The sequence below is a fragment of the Anabrus simplex genome, chromosome 10 (assembly GCF_040414725.1).
Source record: "Anabrus simplex isolate iqAnaSimp1 chromosome 10, ASM4041472v1, whole genome shotgun sequence".
NCBI lineage: Eukaryota > Metazoa > Arthropoda > Insecta > Orthoptera > Tettigoniidae > Anabrus > Anabrus simplex.
The window spans coordinates 59,107,110-59,131,336 of NC_090274.1; the positions used below are offsets into that span (position 1 = coordinate 59,107,110).

General features: G+C 41.5%; 1 protein-coding gene across 3 annotated transcripts in view; it reads left to right on the forward strand.

Annotated features, from left to right (window-relative positions):
- The first annotated feature begins 3,484 nt into the window (after positions 1-3,484).
- LOC136882406 (glutamine--fructose-6-phosphate aminotransferase [isomerizing] 2) overlaps positions 3,485-24,227 on the forward strand; it is a 211,509-nt gene continuing 190,766 nt past the window's right edge. For all 3 annotated transcript variants that reach the window (XM_067155038.2, XM_067155039.2, XM_067155040.2), the window contains exon 1: positions 3,485-3,598. In XM_067155038.2, coding sequence (XP_067011139.1) covers positions 3,592-3,598 — 7 coding nt within the window. In that variant the 5' untranslated portion in view covers positions 3,485-3,591. The remainder of the gene's footprint in view (positions 3,599-24,227) is intronic.

Sequence of the window (24,227 nt, forward strand, 5' to 3'; positions counted from 1 at the left end):
TCTTCCACCGAGATGTTCCGTGGCTTCGCATGTTGCTCTTCAGACGCATCCCTCAATCCCGCAACCTTCTTCCTAAATGATGTCCTTTCTTTTATATCCTCCTCCTTGATACCTATTTCTGCCAAGTCATTGTGCACGTGTGTAAGCCATCCCGGTTGTTTTTTCCACCTTTCCTGCAGAAGAAGTATCCTGTTGGTCAATCTCTCAGGGTTCATTCTTTTGATATGTCCATAAAACGTCAGTCTCCTTTTTCTCATCACAGTCGTGATTCTTTCTACTGTCTTGTAGAGCTCCAAATTCGATCTTAACCGGAATGTGTTTGGGTCACTCGTCGATTTTCTAGGGCCTAAGATTTTTCGCAAGAATCTTCTTTCTCTTTTTTCAAGGACTGGGTCAGCCATCCTCGTCAAGGTTTCTGCTCCATAAAGGCACTCTGTTCTAACCACTGTGCAGTAATGTTTTAACTTGGCCTGAATTGAGAGAGACTTGGACTTATAGGTGTCATGACATAGTCTGAATGCCAGCTCCATCCTTCTCACCCTCTCCTTTAATCCCTCCTTTTCATCTCCATTGGGGGTGAGTATTTCTCCCAGGTATTTAAATTTTTGCACACGCTGGATATCCCCATACAATGTAACAAGTCTGTCCGCGAGGAAAACGGCGAAATAAAACAGTTTTTGAAAACAATGCAATATGGAGTAGTGCTGAAGCTGTTGAGGAAAGCCGTAAATGTAGATTTGTAAATACTGATTGTAAATATATAATTTATTTTAGGTGACGGGATTGTTATATGTTAGGTTAATTTAGAATGTCAAGGCCTGACGGCCGTTTCTTTATTGCCAGTGCCGGTTTGTGAATAAATTCAAGTCTTCCTGATAATAATTAAAGCGGCTTTCTAAAGAACTTCAGAAGACTGTAGGTGCCTCTAGTGATGCATACTGTTGCCACAATCCACCTACATTAGCAGCGTGACATTTATATAAAATTATATATTCTTGCTCATTATATTCTCGCTTAAGTGCCTCTACCTTATGACTGGCCGCAAACTCGACTCATCAATGTGTGTCAAACCCAAATCATCCCCTTCAGGTACCCACTTGTTCGCAATCAGGACGACACCGTTTTTCTCCGGGTACTCCGGTTTTTTCTGTCATCTTTCATTCTAACAACACTCTCAATATTATCATTCTATTTCATCTGTCAGCCATTAATCATTGCCCCAGAGGAGTGTGACAGGCTTCGGCGGCCGGCACAATTCCTATCCTCGCCGCAAGATGGGCGTTTCATTCATTCCATTTCTGACCTGGTCGAATGACTGGAAACAGGCTGAGGATTTTCAAGCAGTATATATTAAAATGTAAATTGTTGAAATTCTTACATTGTAAAATTGTAAAAATTATATTGTAAATTAGTAGGGGCCTACTCATTTATATACATGAAGTGGTTAAGTGTAAGAAAGGGCCTGGAGCCCTAACTTCGTCACAATAAAGTCGCTTTAATAATAATAATAATAATAATAATAATAATAATAATAATAATAATAATAATTTCCTTTCGTTGGCCACGTACTACTCTTCGGAATTCCTTCAGTAGTGTTTTATAGACTTTCCAACTCGCTTCGAATTCCTTCAGTAGTGTTTTCGACTTTCCACTCGAAAACTAAATTGGCGTGTTTTCCTTATTAAGAACCAACATAATATTTAAATTTATTCCAGACGGAAGTTTTGAAATTAACGCATGGTACCGTATACAGAAGCATATAGTCATATGATTGCAAACGAAATCAATATCAACCAAATTATTTATTTTGTAACTGCTATTATATCAAATATATTTAAAACGTATTCAACTATGTTTTATAAATAAGTAAATAAATACATGTTTTTATCATTAACAATTCAATATCCTTACCTTTTATTAAATGTTACAATCACCCAATTCTTATCTTACAATTAAACTATCTGGCCGTGCGGTTAGGGGCGCGCAGCTCCGAGCTTGCATCCGGGAGATAGTGGGTTCGAACCCTACTGTCGGCAGCCCTGAAGATGGTTTTCCTAGGTTTCCCATTTTCACACTAGGCAAATGCTGGGTCTGTACCTTAATTAAGGCCACGACCGCTTCCTTCCCACTCCTAGCGCTTTCCAATCTCATCGTCGCTATAAGACCCATTTGTGTCGGTGCGTCGTAAAGCCAATTACAAAAAAAAAAAAAAAAACCTCTTATCTATCTTTTGTTCTAAATATTAAGGGGAAAAGAAGACTGAATATAGTGAAGAAATATATTTTAGAATTCCATCGCATTCTTTCATATTATTATAAACAAGCCGACACCGCAGCTGCTGCACTCTAATAAACAACTGTGTCTGGATGCCCGTTCGCTAGCACAGAATGTGCTGCCCTCGCCCTCTGCTTGACTGCCCTTGAGTTGAGGCTCGTAAAATTACCATTTCAGTAGGGATTTTTGTGCAAAATGGGGATATTTTACATCGGCAGTAGGGATTTTTCATTCCAGCTAACTAGCAGTACTGGCCACGGTTGTTTCCTTCCCTCTTCCTTGCGTACCCCTTCCCATCTTTCCATCCCCCACAAAGCCCATGTTCAGCATAGCAGGTGAGGCCGCTTGGGTGGGGTACTGGTCATCCACCCCAGTTGTATCCCCGACCAAATGTTTCGCGCTCCAGGGCACGGCCCTTGAGGTGGTAGATGTGGGATACCGCGCTGAGTCCGGGGGGGGGGGGGGGTAACCAACCCTGGACGATAAACTGAATAAATAAAAATGTTATTAGAGTAGGTAAGCCTACTAGTAGCGAAATGTTCGTACTTCAAGAAAAATCTTTTCGTTAGCAAGTTAGAAGATGCACTGATGCTAAATTAAATACAGAATTTCAAACCCGCTGAATCTAAGAAGACCGAGCTCGATAGCTGCAGTCGCTTAAGTGCGGCCAGTATCCAGTAATCGGTAGATAGTGGGTTCGAACCCCACTGTCGGCAGCCCTGAAGATGGTTTTCCGTGGTTTCCCATTTTCACACCAGGCAAATGCTGGGGCTGTACCTTAATTAAGGCCACGGCCGCTTCCTTCCCATTCCCAGGCCTTTTCTATCCCCTCGTCGCCATAAGACATATCTGTGTGGTTGCGACGTAAAGCAAATATCAAGAAAAAAAAGAATCTAAGAAGGTTTTTTTTTTTTTTGCTGCTTAATGCAACATCTCAGGCATAGATGCCAGGAGCAGTAAGAGACTTGCTCGTGCTACGTGCAGAGAATCTTAAAGAGGACTGTTTCATACAAACTAATTGAAGGAATATAGAGAAATGGAAATAATAATATAAATATTATACTGTATTTAATTCATCACACTGCTGCAGAACTCAGTGTATTTACTGAAGAGAGTTTCTCATTTGACTAGTGTACCCCGCCAGTTGCGTCATCTAGGAAGATCATTGAGTAGCGGCGTTTCTCCAACTCCCTGTGCCGTTTGCCTGTGCTGTCAATGTGGCTAAAAGGAGGGAGGCGACCAGCTGACAAGCTCACTCCACTTCAACCTCGCTTTCACTCAGTATCCAGGAAGAAGACGTGGCAGTAGTTTTACATCATGTGTGGTGAGTTTAATGCACTTGTCATAACTTTTTATTAGTTGTAACAGCCAGAAATAATCCTTTCTCACATATGCATTCATTCGGTTGCATTTTTAGTTTCTTTGGGCTATATGTCGTGAGGTGACAGTTAACTGTGTTTTTGTTTATGTTTTTTTATAAGACGTGATTGTAAAATACTTCCGTACTTTTCGAGAGGTGATCTTGTAATATTTGATATATTTTCCGATAGAGGTTATAACCAGTCATGTCATATAGTTTTCTTTATTTTGATTTCATTGTTGTGCTTGGTGATGTTCAGCATAAACATGAAATTACTGGCCATAACTTAAATACAGTATTTATTTTAATTTCAAAATACTGTTAACTATTATTTAAAGATGTTTAACGGCACTTCCATTTTTATGCTTTATGCATAACCTCTATTGCATTTTATTCTACACCTACAGGTTTGTTGAAAAATATGAGAGACATTAGCCTATTGTTTTGTGCCTTGCTGTAAATATTGCTTTAACGCCTGATAATTTATTGGGAATTAATTTCTGTTTGCATTAAAACATCAAACGAAATCCTTTTCACTTGTTTGTTAGTTTTTCTCCGCGCGAAAGTGATCACAAATTACTGAACAGAGTCCAAATAAACTTTCTCGTCAAGGTGCATAGGAAATGAATTATACGGCGCGTAATAAGTGGCTTGTAGCTTTCGTATGGTAAGGTATCCATACTCTTTAGAAGATCTTCACTTTGTTGACAAAATATTACACCGGAGCGGTTCTCATGCTTCCTCTTTTTCCTTTCTTTATGTCATGCTTTACTTTCTCTAGACCTGCCTGTTGCTAATTGGCACTTGCATCAATAATTACCATAATGGAATTGCATCAGTGTGTCTACAGCTTAGACGTATCGTAACGAGATGGTATTGTTAAGATGCAAAAAAAGTTTTAAGAGGAAGAGAGGTTACTTACACATTTCTAGATCAACATTTACCTTTTTCAATTTTCTTTATAGAACATTCATTCTTCTCATACAGTGAGAAAAAAAAAACTCCTCTCATTCAAAATCCACACATGAGTGTGATGTTTATAAATGTCCACGTACCGTATGCCACTTTTTTAGTTCCACTCTGACATACATCTTTAGCTCATTTTCGCAATTTTCATTTTTACACGTGGTTTTAATCATAGTTCAATAATATTGTAGGTATTTGCATGAAATATTGCATGGTAGTGTATTTAAATATTATGAACAACATGAGTAAGATATGAAATGAGCATTTCCAAAACTTAAGGGATGTCTGTAGGAAATACACCTAGGAGGATCGAATGTTAAGTTGGGAGTACACAAATTGGAACAGGTAGATCATTTCAAGTATGATAGGATAAGAAATGGAATGAGGGACACACATGCAGGACTTGTTCAATTGTTTTTTGAAGGAAGTGAATGTGGTAAGAAAGGTAGGGGTAGACCACGTTATAAATATGACAAGCAGATTAGAACAGATGTAGAATGTAGTAGTTAGTAGAAATAAAAAGATTAGCACATAATAGGGTGGCATTGAGGGCTGCAACTAACTAGTGTACGAAATGATGACCGAAACCGCAACTCAGGCTGTTTTGTTTGGCACACGTAATTTAAATGTAATATCATCTTAATGCAAGAATTTGAAAAGTAAAATAGTTTTGTAAGATGATTATGAAGAAAAAATTCTGAAGCAATATTGTACAAATTCTGGAGTATGATGTTATTAATGTAAATCTTTAAATCATTTCAGAGAAAGAATCGTGGATATTTTATATGAATTGGAGTATTTACAATAAGTCCGGCTCCGTGGCTGAATGGTTAGTGTAGTGGCCCTTTGTTCATTCCCGGGTTCGATTCCCGGTTGAAGCACGGATTTTTGCCGCGTTTAGTTAATTACCCTAGTTCGGGCACTGGGTATTTGTAATCGTCTTAATCACATGCGGATCACTGTAGGTACCTAGGAAAGATCATCCTTGGAGTAATCACATAAATTGTTTTGTAAATAAAGGGTAACAGATCTCTGCACATGGTTATGAGGGTATTTAAGGATTGTAGTTGTAGGTAGGATGTAAAGGAGAGGGCATAGAAGTCTCTGGTAAGACCCCAATTAGAGTATGGTTTCAGGTGTATTGGACCCTCGCCAGGATTGCTTGATTTGAGAACTGGAAAAAAAAAAAAAAAAATCCAGCTCGATTTGTTCTGGGTGATTTCAGACAAAAGAGTAGCGTTACGAAAATCTTGCGAAGTTTGGACTGGGAACTCTTAGGAGAACAGAGACGAGCTGCTCGACAAAGTGGTATGTTCCGAGCTGTCGTTAGAAAAATGGCGTGGAATGACATTAATAGACGAATAAGTTTGAGTGGTGTTTTTAAAAGTAGGAAAGATCACAATATGAAGATAAAGCTGGAATTCAAAAGGACAAATTGGGGAAAATATTCGCTTATAGGAAGGCGATTGAGGGGTTGCAATAATTTACCAAGGGAGATGTTCAATACATTTCTAAATTCTTTGCAATTACTTAAAAAAAAAAAGGCTAGGTAAACAAGAGGTAGGAAATCGGCCACATGGACGACTACCCTAAATGCAGATCAATGATGATTGGTTGAACATATCACACTACCAACCACCACTGTAACAAACAATTGTAATATATATATCCCTCCACAATGAGTTCGTCAGGAAGGGGACCGGCCGGAAAACTGGGCTTTATCGTCATTATTGCCGGCCGTAGATAATTGAGAAAATCGCCAAGAAGAATAATGTCACATCTGAAGAATATGGTGTTAATAAGCTGGCATAATAAAAAAAAAAAAGGAACGGTATTTCGTAAACGGTAATAAATGTATTATGTTAGGTATGCAAAATATTATTTAGGTAGCATTCGTAGTTGCTGAGCTATTAAAAAAATAAATATTCCTACATTTAAGCTAACCCCCCTTACTATAGTCAAACATGTATCAAGCGACCAGCGACGGTTCCACTAACCAGAGGAAAAAAAGGTGTGTTCGTTTACAGGGGTGATATCTTGAAATAGTAATACTAATCAGTCTATCTGTTAAATATTCAGTCCGGAGGTGGGTTGGATCTTTTATTTTTTGCTAGTGGCTTTATGTCGCACCGATGCAGATAGGTCTTATAGTGACGATGGGATAGGAAAGGGTTAGGAGTGGGAAGGAAGCGACTGTGGCCTTAATTAAGGTACAGCCCCAGCATTTGCCTGGTGTGAAAATGGGAAACCACAGAAAACCATCTTGAGGGCTGCCACTATTTTCCGGATGATGAAAGCTCACAGTTGCGCGCCCCTAACCGCACGGCCAACTCGTCCTGTTTTTTCTTCTTCATAGCGCATAAATCATTAAATTAAGTCTTATTATATTATTTGTGTACTTACAGAGATCGAGCGAAATGACTACAGGCAGTAATTTTCCGAACAAACTGTAATACATACCAGCGTTCCTGTTGACAACACATGACCTTTACGGGAAAATTCCTACCTACCTCCAGGTTGTAGCTTTTGAAGGTGGGTCATTTGCTCATCGCTCGCTACATTCCTCTCTAGTTTTGCTGATCGCACGATCACTTTTCTCAGAAATGATTGAATTTGTTGACATGTTTGTTGTGGACTTTTTACAATTTGCTTAACGTCGCACTGACACAGATAGGTCTTATGGCGACGATGGGATAGGAAATGGCTAGGAGTGGGAAGGAAGCGGGCGTGGCCTTAATTGAGGAACAGCCTCAGCATTTGCCTGGTTTGGAAATGGGAAACCGAGAGTGGAGTTCGAACCAGATATCTCCCGAGTGCAAGCTTGACCCAAACCGCACGGCCACTTGGTCCGTAAGGTTGTATAGTCGTTCAAAAAAGAAAAAAAGAAAGAGCGCTTAGTATTCTATAAGTTACTCGCATTTAATATTTTATCAGACTTAATTATTGTGAAAATATAATTCACCTCCCATGTAGATACAAAACCTGTGGTTACTCACAAACCTTACACCTATATCATCATATCTGCCAGCAAAATAAAGTTTCTCCGTGCGAGCTCGTGTTACCTTATTTTACCTTTTTTTGTCTTCGTAGGTTTAGTTCAATTGTTTCTTCATGTCATCACCAGAAAATGGCTTAATAAATTTTCTTGAAACTTATTATTTACGTTGAAGGTGTACTAGTCTATTAGTATACTATGATAAAGCAATATTAAGGGGTTCCAAACAGGAAATGTCAAATTTTCCCCTTAATATTAGCTGTATATATATTTAAAAAGTCACAATAAAAGTTTCTAAAACGTGATTTCCGAACATTTGTGCATCATGCGCTTTGTTTTAACGTCCTCGGAATAATACGTCTGCGAAACGTAAAGAATTTCACCTTTTTTTCTTGACACGGCATGAGCCCAAAAGCCTGTATCATGTCGCTAAGTACGGGCCGTGAAAGCATCAATGGCAACGATAACTGAAATATTCACAATTATTAATTTTTCACGAACTTCCAAATATCACCGGAAATATCAGTTCTATCTAAAACGTACATAACAAAATTTATAGAAAGTCCAATTTCCAGTCGTTCAATAATACAGTGTGTTTTGTTAGAAAAACTCGTAGGCTATTTTATTTTATGGATGTATTTTTCTTTAAAAACTGTTTGTGTTTCAAAGATATTCGTTTCACTAATAATACAACGTGTTTTGCTATAAGAAGTAATATTTTGTTTCATGGATATACTTTTTTAATCGATACTGTGTTTTGTAAGAAAAACTGGTATTTTGTTTCATGGACACGTTTTTTTCTTAATAATACAATGCGTTTTGCTACAAAAACTGGTATTTTATACTACACGGGCAAATCGACCGTGCGCGACCATTACGAAACTATTTTGATGCGACCCCTCTAGAAATAATAATGTTATTGGATTTACGTCCTGCCCACCTGGTGGCCATGATCTTTAAGGCGCTGAAGTCTAAACGGTCTGACACCGAGGTTAGCTGGTTCGAGTCCAGTTGGACGAAAAAAATTTCACCATCAGAATGTTGGCCGGCAGGGTAGGGGAGGTGGTGATAGCCTATACAATTTCTAATCACTAGATTGCGTGCCAAAAGCCTAGATTAAATTCCAAACCTCTCCGCAGTGCTCATATGGAGTGAGGGTATATGACGGTGTTGATGGTGATTCGTCCGTCGGATGGGTCGTTAAGCCTTGAGCAGACCCCTTGGTGCTATTCGACAGAAGTAGGCTCTGTGCCGGCACCGGGTTTCACCCTCTCCCTACTATCATAATTATATCACGTCATTCATTTCATCTCATCAACTCCTCTGATGAGGTTGACGTCAGGAAGGGCATCCGGTCATAAAAACCCGCCACGACAGATTCATCTCACCTCATATCCCGAACCCGTAGGGAAACGGGACAAGGGTTGGACAAACATTGGATTTACGTCCTACCAACCGTTCTTATGCTGTTCGAATTCAAACATCTTGTTTGTGATGCTTTTTTTTTTTTTTTTTTTACCGTACAAGCAATAACATTGGAGATATTCGCGGATTTAAATTTTTATCAAGCTGAAAATCACTGATGTCGAAATCTTGTTCAGTTGGCATAGTAACGAACTAAATGGCGTTGGGGATGCTTGTCATAGTGATTTTTTTATGAGCTGGAAAGCCCCGTAATCCTTAGCCCCGATTGGTGAGGAAGATTATGAAAATGACTCGGAATGAGACGAAAAAAAGTGAAAGAACGACCATTCGAAGCCTCCACTAGCGGCGAGGATAGGCACTGTGCCGGCTACCGAAGCCTGTCGAAGTCTTCTGGGGCAGTGATTAAAGACTGACAGATGAAATGAGATATTGGAGTGTGTCGCTAGGATGAAAGATGACAGGGGAAAAACTAGAGCGCCCGGAGAAAATCCTGTCCCGCCTCCGCTTTGTCCAGCACAAATCTTACATAGTGACCCGATTTGAACCACGGAACCCCGCATAATTTCGAATAATTTGGAGTAAAAGAAATCACAAAAGGGGATTTGATAGCCTAGGCCTCGAATGCCCTGCCAAGCCGGAAGGAAAGAAAATCTTAGTGTCCTAAGCCATTAAAAGTTATCAACAGTAACATTACAATGACTGACCATTGATACTTCAGGTGTGGTTTATTTCTTATGCTACCGGGCGAGTTGGCCGTGCGGTTAGGGGCGCCCAGCTGTGAGGTTGTATCCGAGAGATAGTGGGTTCGAGCCCCACTGTCGGCAGCACTGAAGATAGTTTTCCGTGGTTTCCCATTTTCACACCAGGCGAATGCTGGGGTGTACCTTAGTTAAGACCACGGCCGATTCCTTCCCACTCCTAGGCCTTTCCTATCTCATCGTCGCCATAAGACCTATCTGTGTCGGTGTGACGTAAAGCAAGTTGTAAATAAAAATAACATTGCTTCTGTTACCATTCATCTCCTCTAGGTAGCATTAGTGCTGCATGAGTTCAAAAACTAACCTGTTTAACGACGGATAAAACGACTAGTTCATTATGTGTGTGACATTTCGGAAGAAGGAATAACTTTGTTCGTAACATTAGTTTCAAATTATTGTGATCCGAAAAAGCAACGAGAGCCGGCAAAATCTCAGGAAAGACACATTTTTTTTCATTGTTATTTATGATCTAGTAATAAAAGGATTACGAGACTGTAAGTATAGACAAAATGTGATAGATCTAAAGTGCGATAGAAGCGTACCCAAGGCCCCCTGAAGCATAATATTTGTTACGTCATGTTGCATCTGGACGAGACAGAACTAACGGGCCAGGATGAGATGACATTTAGAGGCGAAGTGAGAGTGAAAGTGGTCGGTACAGCTTGTTCTGTTCTATCAATGATGAGGCGCCTTTTGGTGTCGACACTACTCCAGAAGAGCATCATAAATCCATTTCACGGAACAAGATACCGCTGGTGTAATCAAGATAACAATGCTCTTAAAATGGGAGTAGAAGTGTACTTCCAGCGAGTTTAACTATTTTGGAGAAACTCGCTTTCATGATACGCTGAACTATGCAACCAGTGCTTTGCAATATATATCTTGCCAGACCGCCTCCTAGACCTTTCTTTTGAAATTATATATTGAGGCCTACCTCTGGCGGAATATTTTTCTTTGTAGAACTTAACCGAGCGCTACTCGTTCTAGCGACGTGGCCTGCATCCAGGATTACTGAATTTTAAATTCCCCAACAGGAGTAGTTCAAGGATCAGTAGTAGGACCATTCCTTTTTCTTAATGACCTCCCTTTGAACTTACAAGGCAAGTCTATAATAGCGGATAAGCAATTAGAAAATATAGTTTATCAAACCGGGGAGGGGTTTCAGGAGTCATTGGCATGGTTATATAGCCGTCCCGTTCGTTAACATTATTCGGGTGTTTAGCAATATATGTCGCCTCATGAATGATTGTAAGTATGAAATACTTCTCTTTGCAAATGACAGAAGTTGCATAAAAAACCGGCTATATACTGAGTAGATCATGGTTACACTTCATAGTTCACTCGTCAACATCATTCTCCTTGACTTTGGAGGCCCTGGAATGAACTACATTTCTAACAGTCTATCTTGAGTATTGTTGCTATAGTGACAGTTGCCACTGTATTTTCTGAAGATCTGAAGACGATCCTGGTTGCAGGTTCGAAACGCGTGAGCAGATTATTAGTATTATACGACCTACCACCGGACGAGTTGCCCGTGCAGTTAGGAGCGCTCAGCTGTGAGCTCGCATCCGGGAGATAGTGGGTTCGAATCCTACTGTCGGCAGCCCAGAAAATGGTTTTCCGTGGTTTCCCATTTTAAAACCAGGCGAATGTTGGGGCTGTGCCTTAATTAAGGCCACGGCCGATTCCTTCTCATTCCTAGGCCTTTCCTTTCCCATCGTCGTCATAGGACCTATCTGTGTCGATGCGACGCAAAAAAAAAAAAAAAAAAAACCTACCATCCCCAAAATTATATATTACAATGTCATTTAGTGGTCGTGAAAGTCTACGTCTTAAGAGTAACTGAATAACTCGTTTTTGTCTTGTTAATGGGAGCGTATAATGACAAAACACTGAATAAACTCTTTGCGAGCATGAAAGAAAATGGACAAAAATCGATTTTAAAAATTTGAAGCGAGTTTGTTTTAAGACTGGAGGCTAAAGAGTCACTTGGGTTAGTGTATGGTGTAATTGCGACCTAGACAGGCCGATAGTTACCAATGAATATTGGTCTTTCAAGGACAAACCTTATCATTGCGGCAAAGTTCCTGATATTGTCTGCAAGTTGCTTGAGCATAGGTTGCTAGATATCGAAACTTGTAAGCTGTGTATTGTTTTATCTCTCGTGGTATACTGAGTATTGAGCAAGCAATACGTGACTGTTGATATCGTGATCATAATCACAGGATCATCAATTTCACACGGAATCCAAACCCCGAGAGCATCGCTTTCCATTTCAAAAATTCGTCATGCATTGGCCGACGTTTGCGAACACGGCCGCTTTGTTTCGAAGTCAGTGACTATACCTTTTGGCTTTGACGCGAACAAAATGGGTACGCGATGTGTTGACAACCACGGGTCATCTTGCTGTGTCTAGCATTGCACCTAATTACATATCAATCAATCAATCAATCAACATTGATCTGCATTTAGGGCAGTCGCCCAGGTGGCAGACTCCCTATCTGCTGTTTTCCTAGCCTTTTTTTAAATGATTGCAAAGAATTTGGAAATGTATTGAACATCTCCCTTGGTAAACTGTTCCAATCCCTAACTCCTCTACCTATAAACGAATATTTGCCCGATTTGTTATCTTGAATTCCAAGTTCATCTTCATATTGTGATCTCTCCTACTTTTAAAAACACCACTCTAACTTATTCTTCTACTAATGTCACGTTTCTTGGTTTCTTCACTTCAATCATTTCTATCTTATCTCACATGATCAACTCTTATTATTTTCCGATTTTGACGATATTTGATTTTTCCAGCTTAGAGAGTGTTCCATTTTCACGGCCTTCTTGGCCTTCCCTTTTTCTCACTGATAGCTTCAGTCTTCGAAAATGAGGGCTAATGGACTAGACAAAAGAGTGACTGAATGCGTGGATAATTTTAGAGAAAACATACCTCTGAGATTTGGAGGAGGTGACGCATTATCTGATCCTGTGATAGCTAAAAATGGTGTCCCGCAAGGCAATAAGATTGGACCTCTGTTTTTTCTTATATACGAGTATACTGTGTATATATTATGTGAGTAAAGAACTGGAATCGCTTGTAAAGTTACGGATGATGTTATGTTGTATAAAGTAATAAATAAGTTACAGGATTGTGAGCGACAGCAAAAATGACCTCGACTAAGTTGTGAGATGGACAGCAGACAGTGGTATTATTTTGGTAAGAGGGATGAGATGTCAGGCCGTGCGGTGAGGGTCACAGAGCTGTGAGCTTACATTCGGGAGGTAGTGGGCTCGTACCCAACTGTTGGGGCAGCCATGAAGATGGTTTTCCATGATTTCCCATTTTCATACTACACAGATGCTAGGAGTGTACCTTAATTAAGGTACTCCTACCTACTTCTTTCTACCATGATTATAATTCAAATGGAATTATCGTCTAATTGTATTTCCTCTTAAGTAAAAAATAGGGGCTCACAGTTTTTGAGACATTGTGGCAAACATCGGAATCCAGTTAAGTCTGCTTCACTTGCTCATATCAGACTCTTCCTATATCTTCCTTGTCCTCTGTTTGTTTTCCAGGACGTTGGGAGTCTTTCATCTTTATGATTTTCATCACGTTTCCCATTTTTTTTTTATGGAGCCTGGAACTTTCTGTCCTTCGTTTAAGTTTTGCCCTTTAAAATAAATGTCACAACGATCACCTTGTCAAGTTGCCAGCACTGAGGGAGGGTGACTTCAATGCACGGGGCAAACCGAACATTTCGTGGTTGCGATAATCGTTGTTATTTTGTTACATTTTTAATGAGACGCTTTATATGCATGACAGTTGGTTGCGACCCTGTGTACAGTCCGCCTACCGACTTAGTGATCTGTAGAAGCTCTTGAAACATGTGGTGGAGAAAGTTGGATGTTAAGTTGATTTCAGATATTTACATACCGTAATTAATTCCCGTGCAATTTCTCTTGGCTTAGGCTGTTCCTCATTGTCCAAGACGAAAACGAATCTTGCCTAAAAACTGTTATTGTAGACTTAACCTCACGTAAGAACTCTGTCTATTCTGTTTCTGGTAGCACTGTAACTGTGTGCCTCATACATACCTGCCAACCCTTCCGATTTACCTGGAAACTTTCCGTTTTTTAACTCTTTTTCCTATTTAATTTTACTTCTTCCGATTTTTGAACAATATAACGTCCAGTACGGTCAATACTCTTCCCTTAGGATAAATTCTTATGTACTTGTGTAACTTACGCAACCTTATTTTCAAGCGTATTTATTTGATGCTTTATTTGGCGAGTGTATAGCCCGTCCGTCTTCGTGTTTCCTTCTTACTATAGCAGTGTGTTTTTTTTTACAGCTGGGAATTCGGGACGGCAATCGTCCTACAAGCGAGAGGGTCCACCGACTCCGGTAATTAATCGGGGCGAAACAATGAGTTTGTTATTGTGTGGTTCGCGTGCTGTTTAACACAGTTCTGTGCATAGTTTCGTTGGTAGTGTAGACCACGTGCTTTTTCTTGCGGTTCTGTGCTTCCCTCCCCTCGAAGTCGTAATAATGTATGAGACATATTGATCTGTTTTGCATGTGGTAGTTTCGCGGTTTCAGTGCACTAATGTTCATTCTTGCTTCATAATCTTATTGACTTGAATGTATTTCAGGGAGTCGTGTCGGTGACAGTTTCTGGTATTTTCTCTTCACTTTATGGCCATGAAACATAAACGTTATCTCAAAGTGTTCAGAGATACCTATAAAATTGAATTTCCGTTCATTTTACGGTCTAATAAAGGAAACTACTGCATTATGCATTTTATTCCGTTATTATTATTATTATTATTATTATTACCGTATTGCATTTACAAGCATAATGTGTAAAAATTTACAATTAACATACAAATTAAAATATAGAGGTAATTAAACTAGAATGTCCAGCTTCGACAACCAGTCCACTGCACTTAGTGTCAATTCATGCAGAGCCCGTAAACCGTCCTTAAATGCTGACAGTGGACAGCTCTCAACAACATGAAGCAATGGGTGCTTCTCAGCACCACACTCACACCCAGCACTTTCACAATATCCCCACTTTTTCATCATATATCGGCACCTACCGTGGCCTGTTCTGAAACGGTTGTGTTTTGACCACGCATGTCGAGGAAGATAGAAACCTGCCACTTTCTTTGTTGGGTCTTTAATAAGAAAGGCGTTGGTGGGTGGACATTGTTCCCATCGCTGTCTCCGTTCTGCTGTTACACTGAATTTTTCATAGGAGTGTAGATCAGTTCAGAGTGGATTACTGGATTTTAACCTCATCACAGGTGGATCTCGTAAGGCATTGAACAAAAGTGAGTTCCTGTGTGTAAAGGTCTTCTTGAGCAACTGTGCTTTCGCTGCTTTTCTCCTCAGATCTGGAGGAGCAATGTTTGCTAAAACAGGCAGCCACTGAGTAGGAGTGTACCTCACTGTACCAGTAACAACTCTCATGGTTTCATTGAGCTGTACATCAATCTTGCTCGAATGTACGCTGTTTTCCCACACAGGAGCGCAGTACTCACCAGCCGAGTATACTAGAGAAAGTGGAGCAGTGCGAAGAGTGTTTGCATCTGCACCGCAGTTGCTGCCCGATAGTTTATGCAGATTTGATTTCCTCTTGTACTCAGCTTCTTTGACAGATTCGAGCAATGCTGTTTGAACGACAAGGATCGATCCAGTGCGACACCCAGATATTTTGGGAAGAAGTTGTGGGAGACTTCTGTTCCGTTAAAAACCACATGTAGCTTCCGATTAGCTTCTATGTCGGTGTGATATAAATATTATTATCCATATGTGTGTATCATAAATGAGAATGATTAGGTACAATTTGTTGTAACCATTTTTATGTTTTCTTAGTTTATGATTTTAAATTTAATGAACAAGTCGCATTGTAACTGTAAATATGTATGGCTTTTCATCGAGGACGCGGCGTGATGTTCGTGATGAAATCGAAGAATGAAAAAAATCTTCCTATTTTTTATTTCTGAAAGTTGCCAGAAATGCTCGGCACCCCGGTGTCTAAATAGAGGCTTATAGGATTTACTACGTCTACTGTAGCGGGAGTCGTCAAATCGTCTACTGCAATCGGCACGAAGAAAGGTAAAGACTGAAGAAAGTGGTTTGTCAACCTCTCCACACCAAACAAGGATCACTTAGAACTCGTTAACTCAGCAGGGTGCAAGGTGTGTTTGACAGCTGCCTTCCAGCTCGCTTCCAGGAGCTGAGGCCGTCATGTTTTGTCAGGGATTCAAGGTTCGGGCACCCGCCCATAAAGCGCACACTTCACGGGTGAATGCCAAACGACGTTTGATTTGGAGTGGTGAATCACAATATATACCATGTGGCAGTCAGTTTGGAGGGTATGGGTGTGATGAATGACAAGGTGGACGATAAATGCCAGCCTGTTGAGTGCCCACAGTGAAATTTGTAAGTGGTCGGTGTCAGTTTTTACCTTGTTTCTCCCACAATACTGTACTACAGGGCACGTTAATGTCGGAAGGATATACATTGACTATTCTATAGTAGAAGATCAGCTCGGGGTTGATCACTGTGTATTTCAATATAATAATGTTCCGTACCTTAAATAATTCATGAGTAGTTTGTGGACAATAACCCCAGCTCGAACCTCAGTCCTATCGAAAACCTATGAGATGAACTGGAACGGCGGCTTCGGTCCAGACCCCGAGGACCCACACTAATTCCACTTGCGCCGCAAGAAGAAGATTCTGCTATTCTCCAAATGAATGAAAACCAGCCTGTTTTCCAGTCAGTGACCGGGTCAGGGATGGAATGAATGAATGAATTGTGCCGGCTGTCGCACTCCTCTGGGGCAATGGTTAATGACTGACAGATGAAATGAAATGATATTGGAGTGTGTTGCTGGAAGGAAAGACGACAGGGAAAACCGGAGTACCCGGAGATAAACCTGTCCCGCCTCCGCTTTGTCCAGCACAAATCTCACATGGAGTGACCGGGATTTGAACCACGGAACCCAGCGGTGAGAGGCTGCCGCCTGAGCCACGGAGTCTGCTATTCCCTAGATCAGGGCCTCTCAGGGTGCATGCGCCGTGCAGTGCACGGGCGCAAGGTGCAGGAGACGACTTCACTAGGTTGACCAGAGTGCAAACTCCCACTCCACTTCCCCTACACCTGTCTCACCCGTTCGGCCTGTCTTCGCCTTCTCCACCTTCCCCGCTGATTCTCCCCTCACTGCGAAATGTTTATGTGCGGTGAGCGGTGACACTGTTGTATGGGACAATGTTACCGGTGTTAAAACACTCTTCTTTCAATTTGGTTTGAGCAGACAATTTATCTTCTGACTCTTCTTTTCCTTTATCTTTGCAATGATACCAGTGATGCCTGGAACAAGGGACCGGCTGACAGCAATTTGAGAGCCTTCTTTAAATTACAATCAGAAATAGGCCTACTCGCACGCAATCTAGTTTTCGTACAAGTCAAAGCAGGAAAAAATACCTTTCACATATGCATGTGGAACCAAATATTAAAATAATCTTAGCTGCTTCTCGATGCAGCTTAGGAAAATCTTCCTTCGACAAATTCTGGTAGAATTTGAGCTAAGCTTATGTATTGGAAAATCTTGTCCCACGGATTAAGCATTTGGCTTTATCGTCACGACTGATAAAGAAATACGAAATTTCCCAGTTCGATTGAAATGGACTTTCGGAAGTCTTTGCTTTCTTTGAAACAGGTTGCTCCATTATTATGATGTTGTCTTGCGCTTATCTATTTCACTGATAAACAAGCTATCACCGAACGCTTCGTCGCTCTCAGCACACTACACCATCCGAGTCAAGCCGAGTTGAGCCGAGACGGAACGATGCACAGTGCACGGAGTCGCTGCGCCTCGATATGCACGCGTGAGATTTTGAGCGTTTGAGAGGCCCTGCCCTAGATATATTCCAGTACCTGATAGAAAATCTTACTCGCAGAGTTCGAGTTGCATTGAAAGCCAAGGTTTGTCTCTCCCCGTATTATGTCCACTTTTGAGCAGCATGTCCGAGGAACGCTTAGAAGACAGTTTCAAATTGGTGTCTGGGTACATAGTGATCAGAATGTGTTAATAGTTCACTCATTGGCTGAATGGTCAGCGTTAAACAGGGTCAAATGTACGACACAGTTTTCACCCTGACTCCACAAGTGTGGAAAAGGCGGAAGAAGAAGGAGAGTGTAGACAGTTCAAGTTGGTGTCTGGGTACTTATTGATCTGATAGTTTACATTTACCAGAAAAATGCTTGCTTCTCCTTGTCGACTTACGAGCTCTGCAGACCGGTGGCATATACGGGATAACTGCACACACATTCTTGCACTCAACGTGAGAAAACAGAACTGTCTGGGAAAGTGTTCTGTTCTGAAAACAGTCAAACATTCGAAGTACGATATCGAGTAGTTGTGGAGTTACCTGTGTGTATATGCAGACTTTCCTCATAGCAGAAGGAAACACATTGTATCTTGCTTTCAGTTGTGCATTATCTTCCCCCACCTCCACCAACCCACTATTTCCTATCATTTTACCCGGAATCCCTAGCAGCGTCACATAGCAGAATAGATCCCTTGCAAGCCGACAGATTCATGTTTGACAACGAGCAAATTTCTGGTTGGCTTTGCTTGTATTAAGAGCGGATTCGATTGTGAAGAGGAAAAATGAGTTCATTTCTTTCGATCGAATAATAATAATTTATAATTATTCGTGATATTCGAACTGTCAGTGAAGCAACGTAGATCAGTAGTGATTAATGAAAGAAAAAAGTTCTCTGTGCCCAAACCATATCCCTTGGCGCAACAGCCCCGAAGGGCCATGGTCTGCCAAGCGACCGCTGTTCAGCCGGAAGGCCTGCAGTTTATGAGGTGTCGTATGGTCGGCACGACGAATCCTCTCGGCCGTTATTGTTGGCTTTCTAGATCGTGGCCGCGATCTCACCGTCAGATAGCTCCTCAATTGTAATCATATGGGCTGAGTGGATCTCAGATTCAGGTAAAAATCCCGACCTGGTCATCCTCCTCAGTTGTATCCCCCGGCCCTATGTCTCACGCTCGAGGACACTGCCCTTGAGGCGGTAGAGGTGGGATTCCTCGCTGAGTCCGCGGGAAAAACCAAGGAGGGTGAGCAGATTATGAAGAAGAAGAAGAATATTCTGGAGGTAGAATTTGACTATTTCTTCAGTATCATGACGAAATGAATTATCTTGTTAGTGTCAAAGTATAGAGAACACTGACCTTAGCAGGTTACTGTAACAATTTAAAAAACTGAAAAAATGACACCTGTTTTTTTCCCCCTGGATGAGTGAAACAGAAAAACGAGCTCATTTAGGATTCGATGACTGGACAGCTAGCTATTCCTGTCAGTCTTCTATCTCTTTAAGTCTTGAGAAGGCAAGAGCAGTTCAGAAACGAAGTTCTGAAGTAAACATGGAACGGTAATGGAAAGGCAAATTAGATTAATTTATTATTGGTACATTTAATAGTTACAAATATAGCTTTAATATTTGTAATTTTCCCCCTTACAATATACTCCTTGGTAATAAATACTTCACTAGAAGTTAATCCGATCTCTGGCAAAGGTAATACATCGTAGTTCATGGTGGTGGTTATCTTCCCGTACGAAGCGCATAGGGCAGCAAGCTTTCGCCAGCGAGTCCTGTTCGAAGCGGCGTTCTCAGTATTGTTCCAGCTGATGTTGACTGTTCGTAGGTCTTCTTTGGAGGTTTGGTACCATGTTTTGAGTGGTCTGCCCGGTTTCCGTCTGGTTCCTGGTGGTTCGAGTATCGGCTGTCAGGCTTGCGATGAATGTGGCCTGCTGGATGCATTCGACGTTCCGCCACATCTCTTAATTTCCTGGAGCCATTTTGTCGCAAAATGTCCTCATTGGTGACTAGTCGCGCCAAGTGACACCCAAAATTTTGCGTAAATATCATAGGTGGAACACGTTGATATTCCGTGTTGTGATGATGATGATGATGATAAAAACCGAGCGAGAATTGGCTTCGGTTCGGGTACGTAGTTTTGAGCTGCCATTCATGAGATAATGGGTTTGAACCCCCTCTGTCGGCAGCCCTGAAGAACTTTTTCCTAAGGTTACCCATTTTTACATCAGGCTTATGCTTGGGCTGCGCCTTAATTAAGGTTGTGGGCTTTTCCTTCATAGTTCTACACATATCCTGTCGCCACTGTTAAGACCTGTCTGAGTCGGAGCGATTTAGAACAGGTCTTCCGAATAGACTGCCATGGGGGACCTGCATGTCCAAGAGTATGGGGCCTAGTGCCGTAGCTAGGTTCTCAGAGGCCCCAGTGATTGCTAAACGTGAATTCAGGATTTTTAAAATCTAATTTATATATGCATTTTGAATGACATTTAACCATACCTAAACAATTATGCAGTGACGTGCGGTGAACATAATGATGTATTATTTCGTCAGTAACCACGATTGAAAAATTGGAAAAGTCTAGGTCTAGCAAACCTAATACCGTCGGTTAAAGAAGAAATCAGGGAAGTCGACAAGGAAAGGTGAAATCAAGGAGTCTGGCACAAGTAAGAGGAAGGAATGTCTGCCTGAGCTAGGGACCGCGTGGGTGTTAACCCACTCTCCCAAGTGGAGAGCCACAGTGTGTTACATTTCTAGTCACCTCTTACGCCATGCATGGTGTACCATGGAAGCGGTACTTTTACCTCCAAGACCTGCTAGGCGATATTTGTTCTCAGCTACGTCGAACCATCTTGACGTCCTGGGAATCGGAGTGGCTTGCTATTCGAACTCCCAACAGGCTCAGAGCAATTAAGAATACAACTACCGCGTGGCGGTCCTATTTCCGGCCTCACGGACAGAGGCCGTTGTTTTGTGTAGAGTGGGTATAGGTCATCTACGAACTCGTACCTCCTAAAGAGGGAAGACGCCCCAGTGTATTCTTGTAGTGCCGACTTCACCGTGGCCCACATCCTTACCGAGTGCGCCAATCTCTCTGGCCTAAGACAGAACCTCGGTCTGCAGGGGACACTCGAACTCATAATACTCTACTAGCCGATGGCGTGACTTCTGCTGATCTCGTCATTCGCTTTATGTGAAAGTGAATTAATCAAGGTTATGTAAATCCCAAGTGTTCTGTTATTCAGGGAACGTAGGCTCCCTTTTGATTGGTTTGTGACTTTCTCGGCTTAATACAATATTTTTTGTTTTATTTTATAATTCATTTTGAAATTTCTTCGTTGAATAAATTTTGTTTTATTTTTTAAAAAATCACTTAATTTGTTCAGAGACGGTGATTACCTACCTAGTTGTACTTCCTCTTAAAACGAAAATCACCACAACCACCACTTCCGCAAGACTGGGAAGGTGGTGGCCCTTGAACTTCATTAAGACAGCCTACATTTGTCTGGTGTGAAAAGGAGAAACCACGAAAAGGGCCACCAATGGTGGAGTTTGAACGCGCACTGAGTTGCCGATTCGCTCAGTTTCTTTGTCTCTCTCTTCGCTGGATTGGATCTGGAAAATTTCTGTGTCTAACCGAGATCTTGACGTGCTTACTCCGTTAATGAGCCACAGATGTGTTTACGATTCTTTATCGCGTTTTATTGCCTGTTACTGCGTGGAGGGTTTTTGTTCTGCTGCAATAGCACTCTCTCTTCTACTCATGGATGTACTTCATTAGAGGTAAAGAATTTAGTCCTCTAACAGTTCATAGATGGGTCAAAAAGTTATCAAACAAGTAGCATTGGTGCTCATTCTCCCCAGTGCCTTATGTGCCTTGTGTGGTTCTCATTATGTATGATTTTTAACTATGACCTCTATTTTTTTACAATTTGCTTTGTTTCGTACCGATACAGATATATCTCATGGTGACGGTATGATAGGAAAGAGCTAGGAATGGGAAGGAAGCGATCGTGGTCTTAATATTAAGTTACAGTCCCGGCATTTGCCTGGAGTGAAAATGGGAAACCACGGAAAACCATCTTCAGAGCTGCCGACAGTGGGGTTCGAACATGGCATTTTTGCTCCCTTTCTGCTATCAGGGTGGTTACCGAGCTCGATAGCTGCAGTCACTTAATTGCGGCCAGTATCCAGTATTCGGGAGATAGTAGGTTCGAACCCCACTATCGGCAGCCCTGAAAATGGTTTTCCGTGGTTTCCCATTTTCATACCAGGCAAATGCTGGGGCTGTACCTTAATTAAGGCCACGGCCGATTCCTTCCCACTCCTAGCCCTATCCTGTCCCATCGTCGCCATAAGACCTATCTGAGTCGGTGCGACGTAAAGCAACTAGCAAAAAAAAAAAAAAAAATCAGGGTGGTTCGTCCGAATAACTAAGATTATTTACATTTCTCCCACCAATTAGAATTTCTGCTTCATCGAACCTGGCATTCCTCATAATAGCCTAATCTTTGCATTTAAGTTGAGGGGTGACAATATACAACCTTGCCGTACGCCTTTCTTAATTTTGGCTCATTTAATACAGGCCATGGTTGTTTCAGGCCTGAGGATATACTGGCACGTAAGAGAATTCGTGCGGTATTATTATTATTATTATTATTATTATTATTATTGAAAATAAAATGTCATATGGCTTTTAGTGCCGGGATATCCCAGGACGGGTTCGGCTCGCCAAGGTGCAGGTCTTTCTATTTGACTCCCGTAGGCGACCTGCGCGTCGTGATGAGGATGAAATGATGATGAAGACAACACATACACCCAGCCCCCGAGCCGTAGGAATTAACTAATTAAGGTTTAAATCCCCGACCCGGCCGGGAATCGAACCCGGGACCCTCTGAACCGAAGGCCAGTACGCTGACCGTTCAGCCAACGAGTCGGACATCATTATTATTATTATTATTATTATTATTATTATTATTATTATTATTATACTGCATTTCTAGAGAGCATGTCTTTAAGAACGTAACTGTGCAATTATTTAGATATACTGGTACGTAATAGAACTCTCGCGGGACAAAATTCCGGCACCTCGGCATATCCGAAAACCGTCAAAGTAGTTAGTGGGACGTAAAAACAATAACATTATTATTAATTCTGTGGATTCTGTTGGATAGAACACGTGAAGGCCTTCAAAGCTGCGATCTACCCGACAACAGCCAGACACAACACTGCATAACGTAACAGAATGTGCTCACGATTGAGATGCCATCAGTTCACGACTAGGAAATTAATTTATGTAAGAACCTGGTTCCGAGTTGTGAAAGTCTTGCCGTTCCCCTATTAATATCTCAATGGCCGCGGGTTATAAGCGATATCTCATGTTTTTTTTGTAGACTGGAATTCCGTCACACGTTGTTTGGAAACGAGAAAGTTTAATATTTTGAGCGCCCGCCGTTATTTCCGGCTACTACACTTTTGATAGCTCAAGTGTCAAGTGCCTGGCTCTATGGCTGGGCAGTCGGTGTATTAGCCTCAGGTATGATTCCCGCCTCGACCGTAAGTTTTCAGTCTTGTTCATCTGGTGTTGCTCTCTTCACAGAAGATTGGCTATCATCATGGAGTAGTCCGACTCGTTGGCTGAATGGTCAGCGTACTGGCCTTCGGTTCAGAGGGTCCCGGGTTTGATTCCCGGCCGGGTCGGAGATTTTAACCTTCATTGGTTAATTCCAATGGCCCGGGGGCTGGGTGTTTGTGCTGTCCCCAACATCCCTGCAACTCGCACACCACACACAACACTACCCTCCACCACAATAACACGCAGTTACCTACACATGGCAGATGCCGCCCACCCTCATCGGAGGGTCTGCCTTACAAGGGCTGCACCCGGTCAGAAACAGCCACACGAAATTATTATATATATCATGGAGTAGTATTTCCTGTGTTGCCATGTCGTGGATCTCGAATCACTGACGGAGGTTTCGTGCCCAGGATAATCTTCTTGATCAGTTGTACCAGGACCCTATTTCATAAACGTTATAGTTTGACTGATGACAGGAAACTGTCGGACAGGTTTACGTAACTTATTAAAAAAAAACTACGCGTGTGGTCGCGTGATTTAGGGCACATAGCTGTCAGCTTTCATTCGGTAGATAGTGGGTTCGAATCCCACTGTCGGCAGCCCTGAAGACGGTTTTCTGAGCTTTCCCATTTTCACGTAAGGCAAATGCTGGGGCTGTACCTTAATTAAGGTCACGGTAGCTTCGTTCCCGTTCCTAACCTTTTCCTGTCCCATCGTCGCCATACGACCTATCTGTGTTGCGACGTAAAGCAAGTAAAAAAACGCATTGGCAGTGTTGTGTTTCACAAATTTTACGTCTCTTTTACTGTACAAATGTCCATTTCATAAAACTTTTGACGTGACAGGTAAAAAGCTGACAAATTTGTCAAATTGTAGGCTACATGTTGTTTGACGGAACAGATACATGTAATTTTTTGACTTAGTTACAAATATGTAGAATTGTCCCTCCAGAGGTGACAGGTATTTGTTTGTAG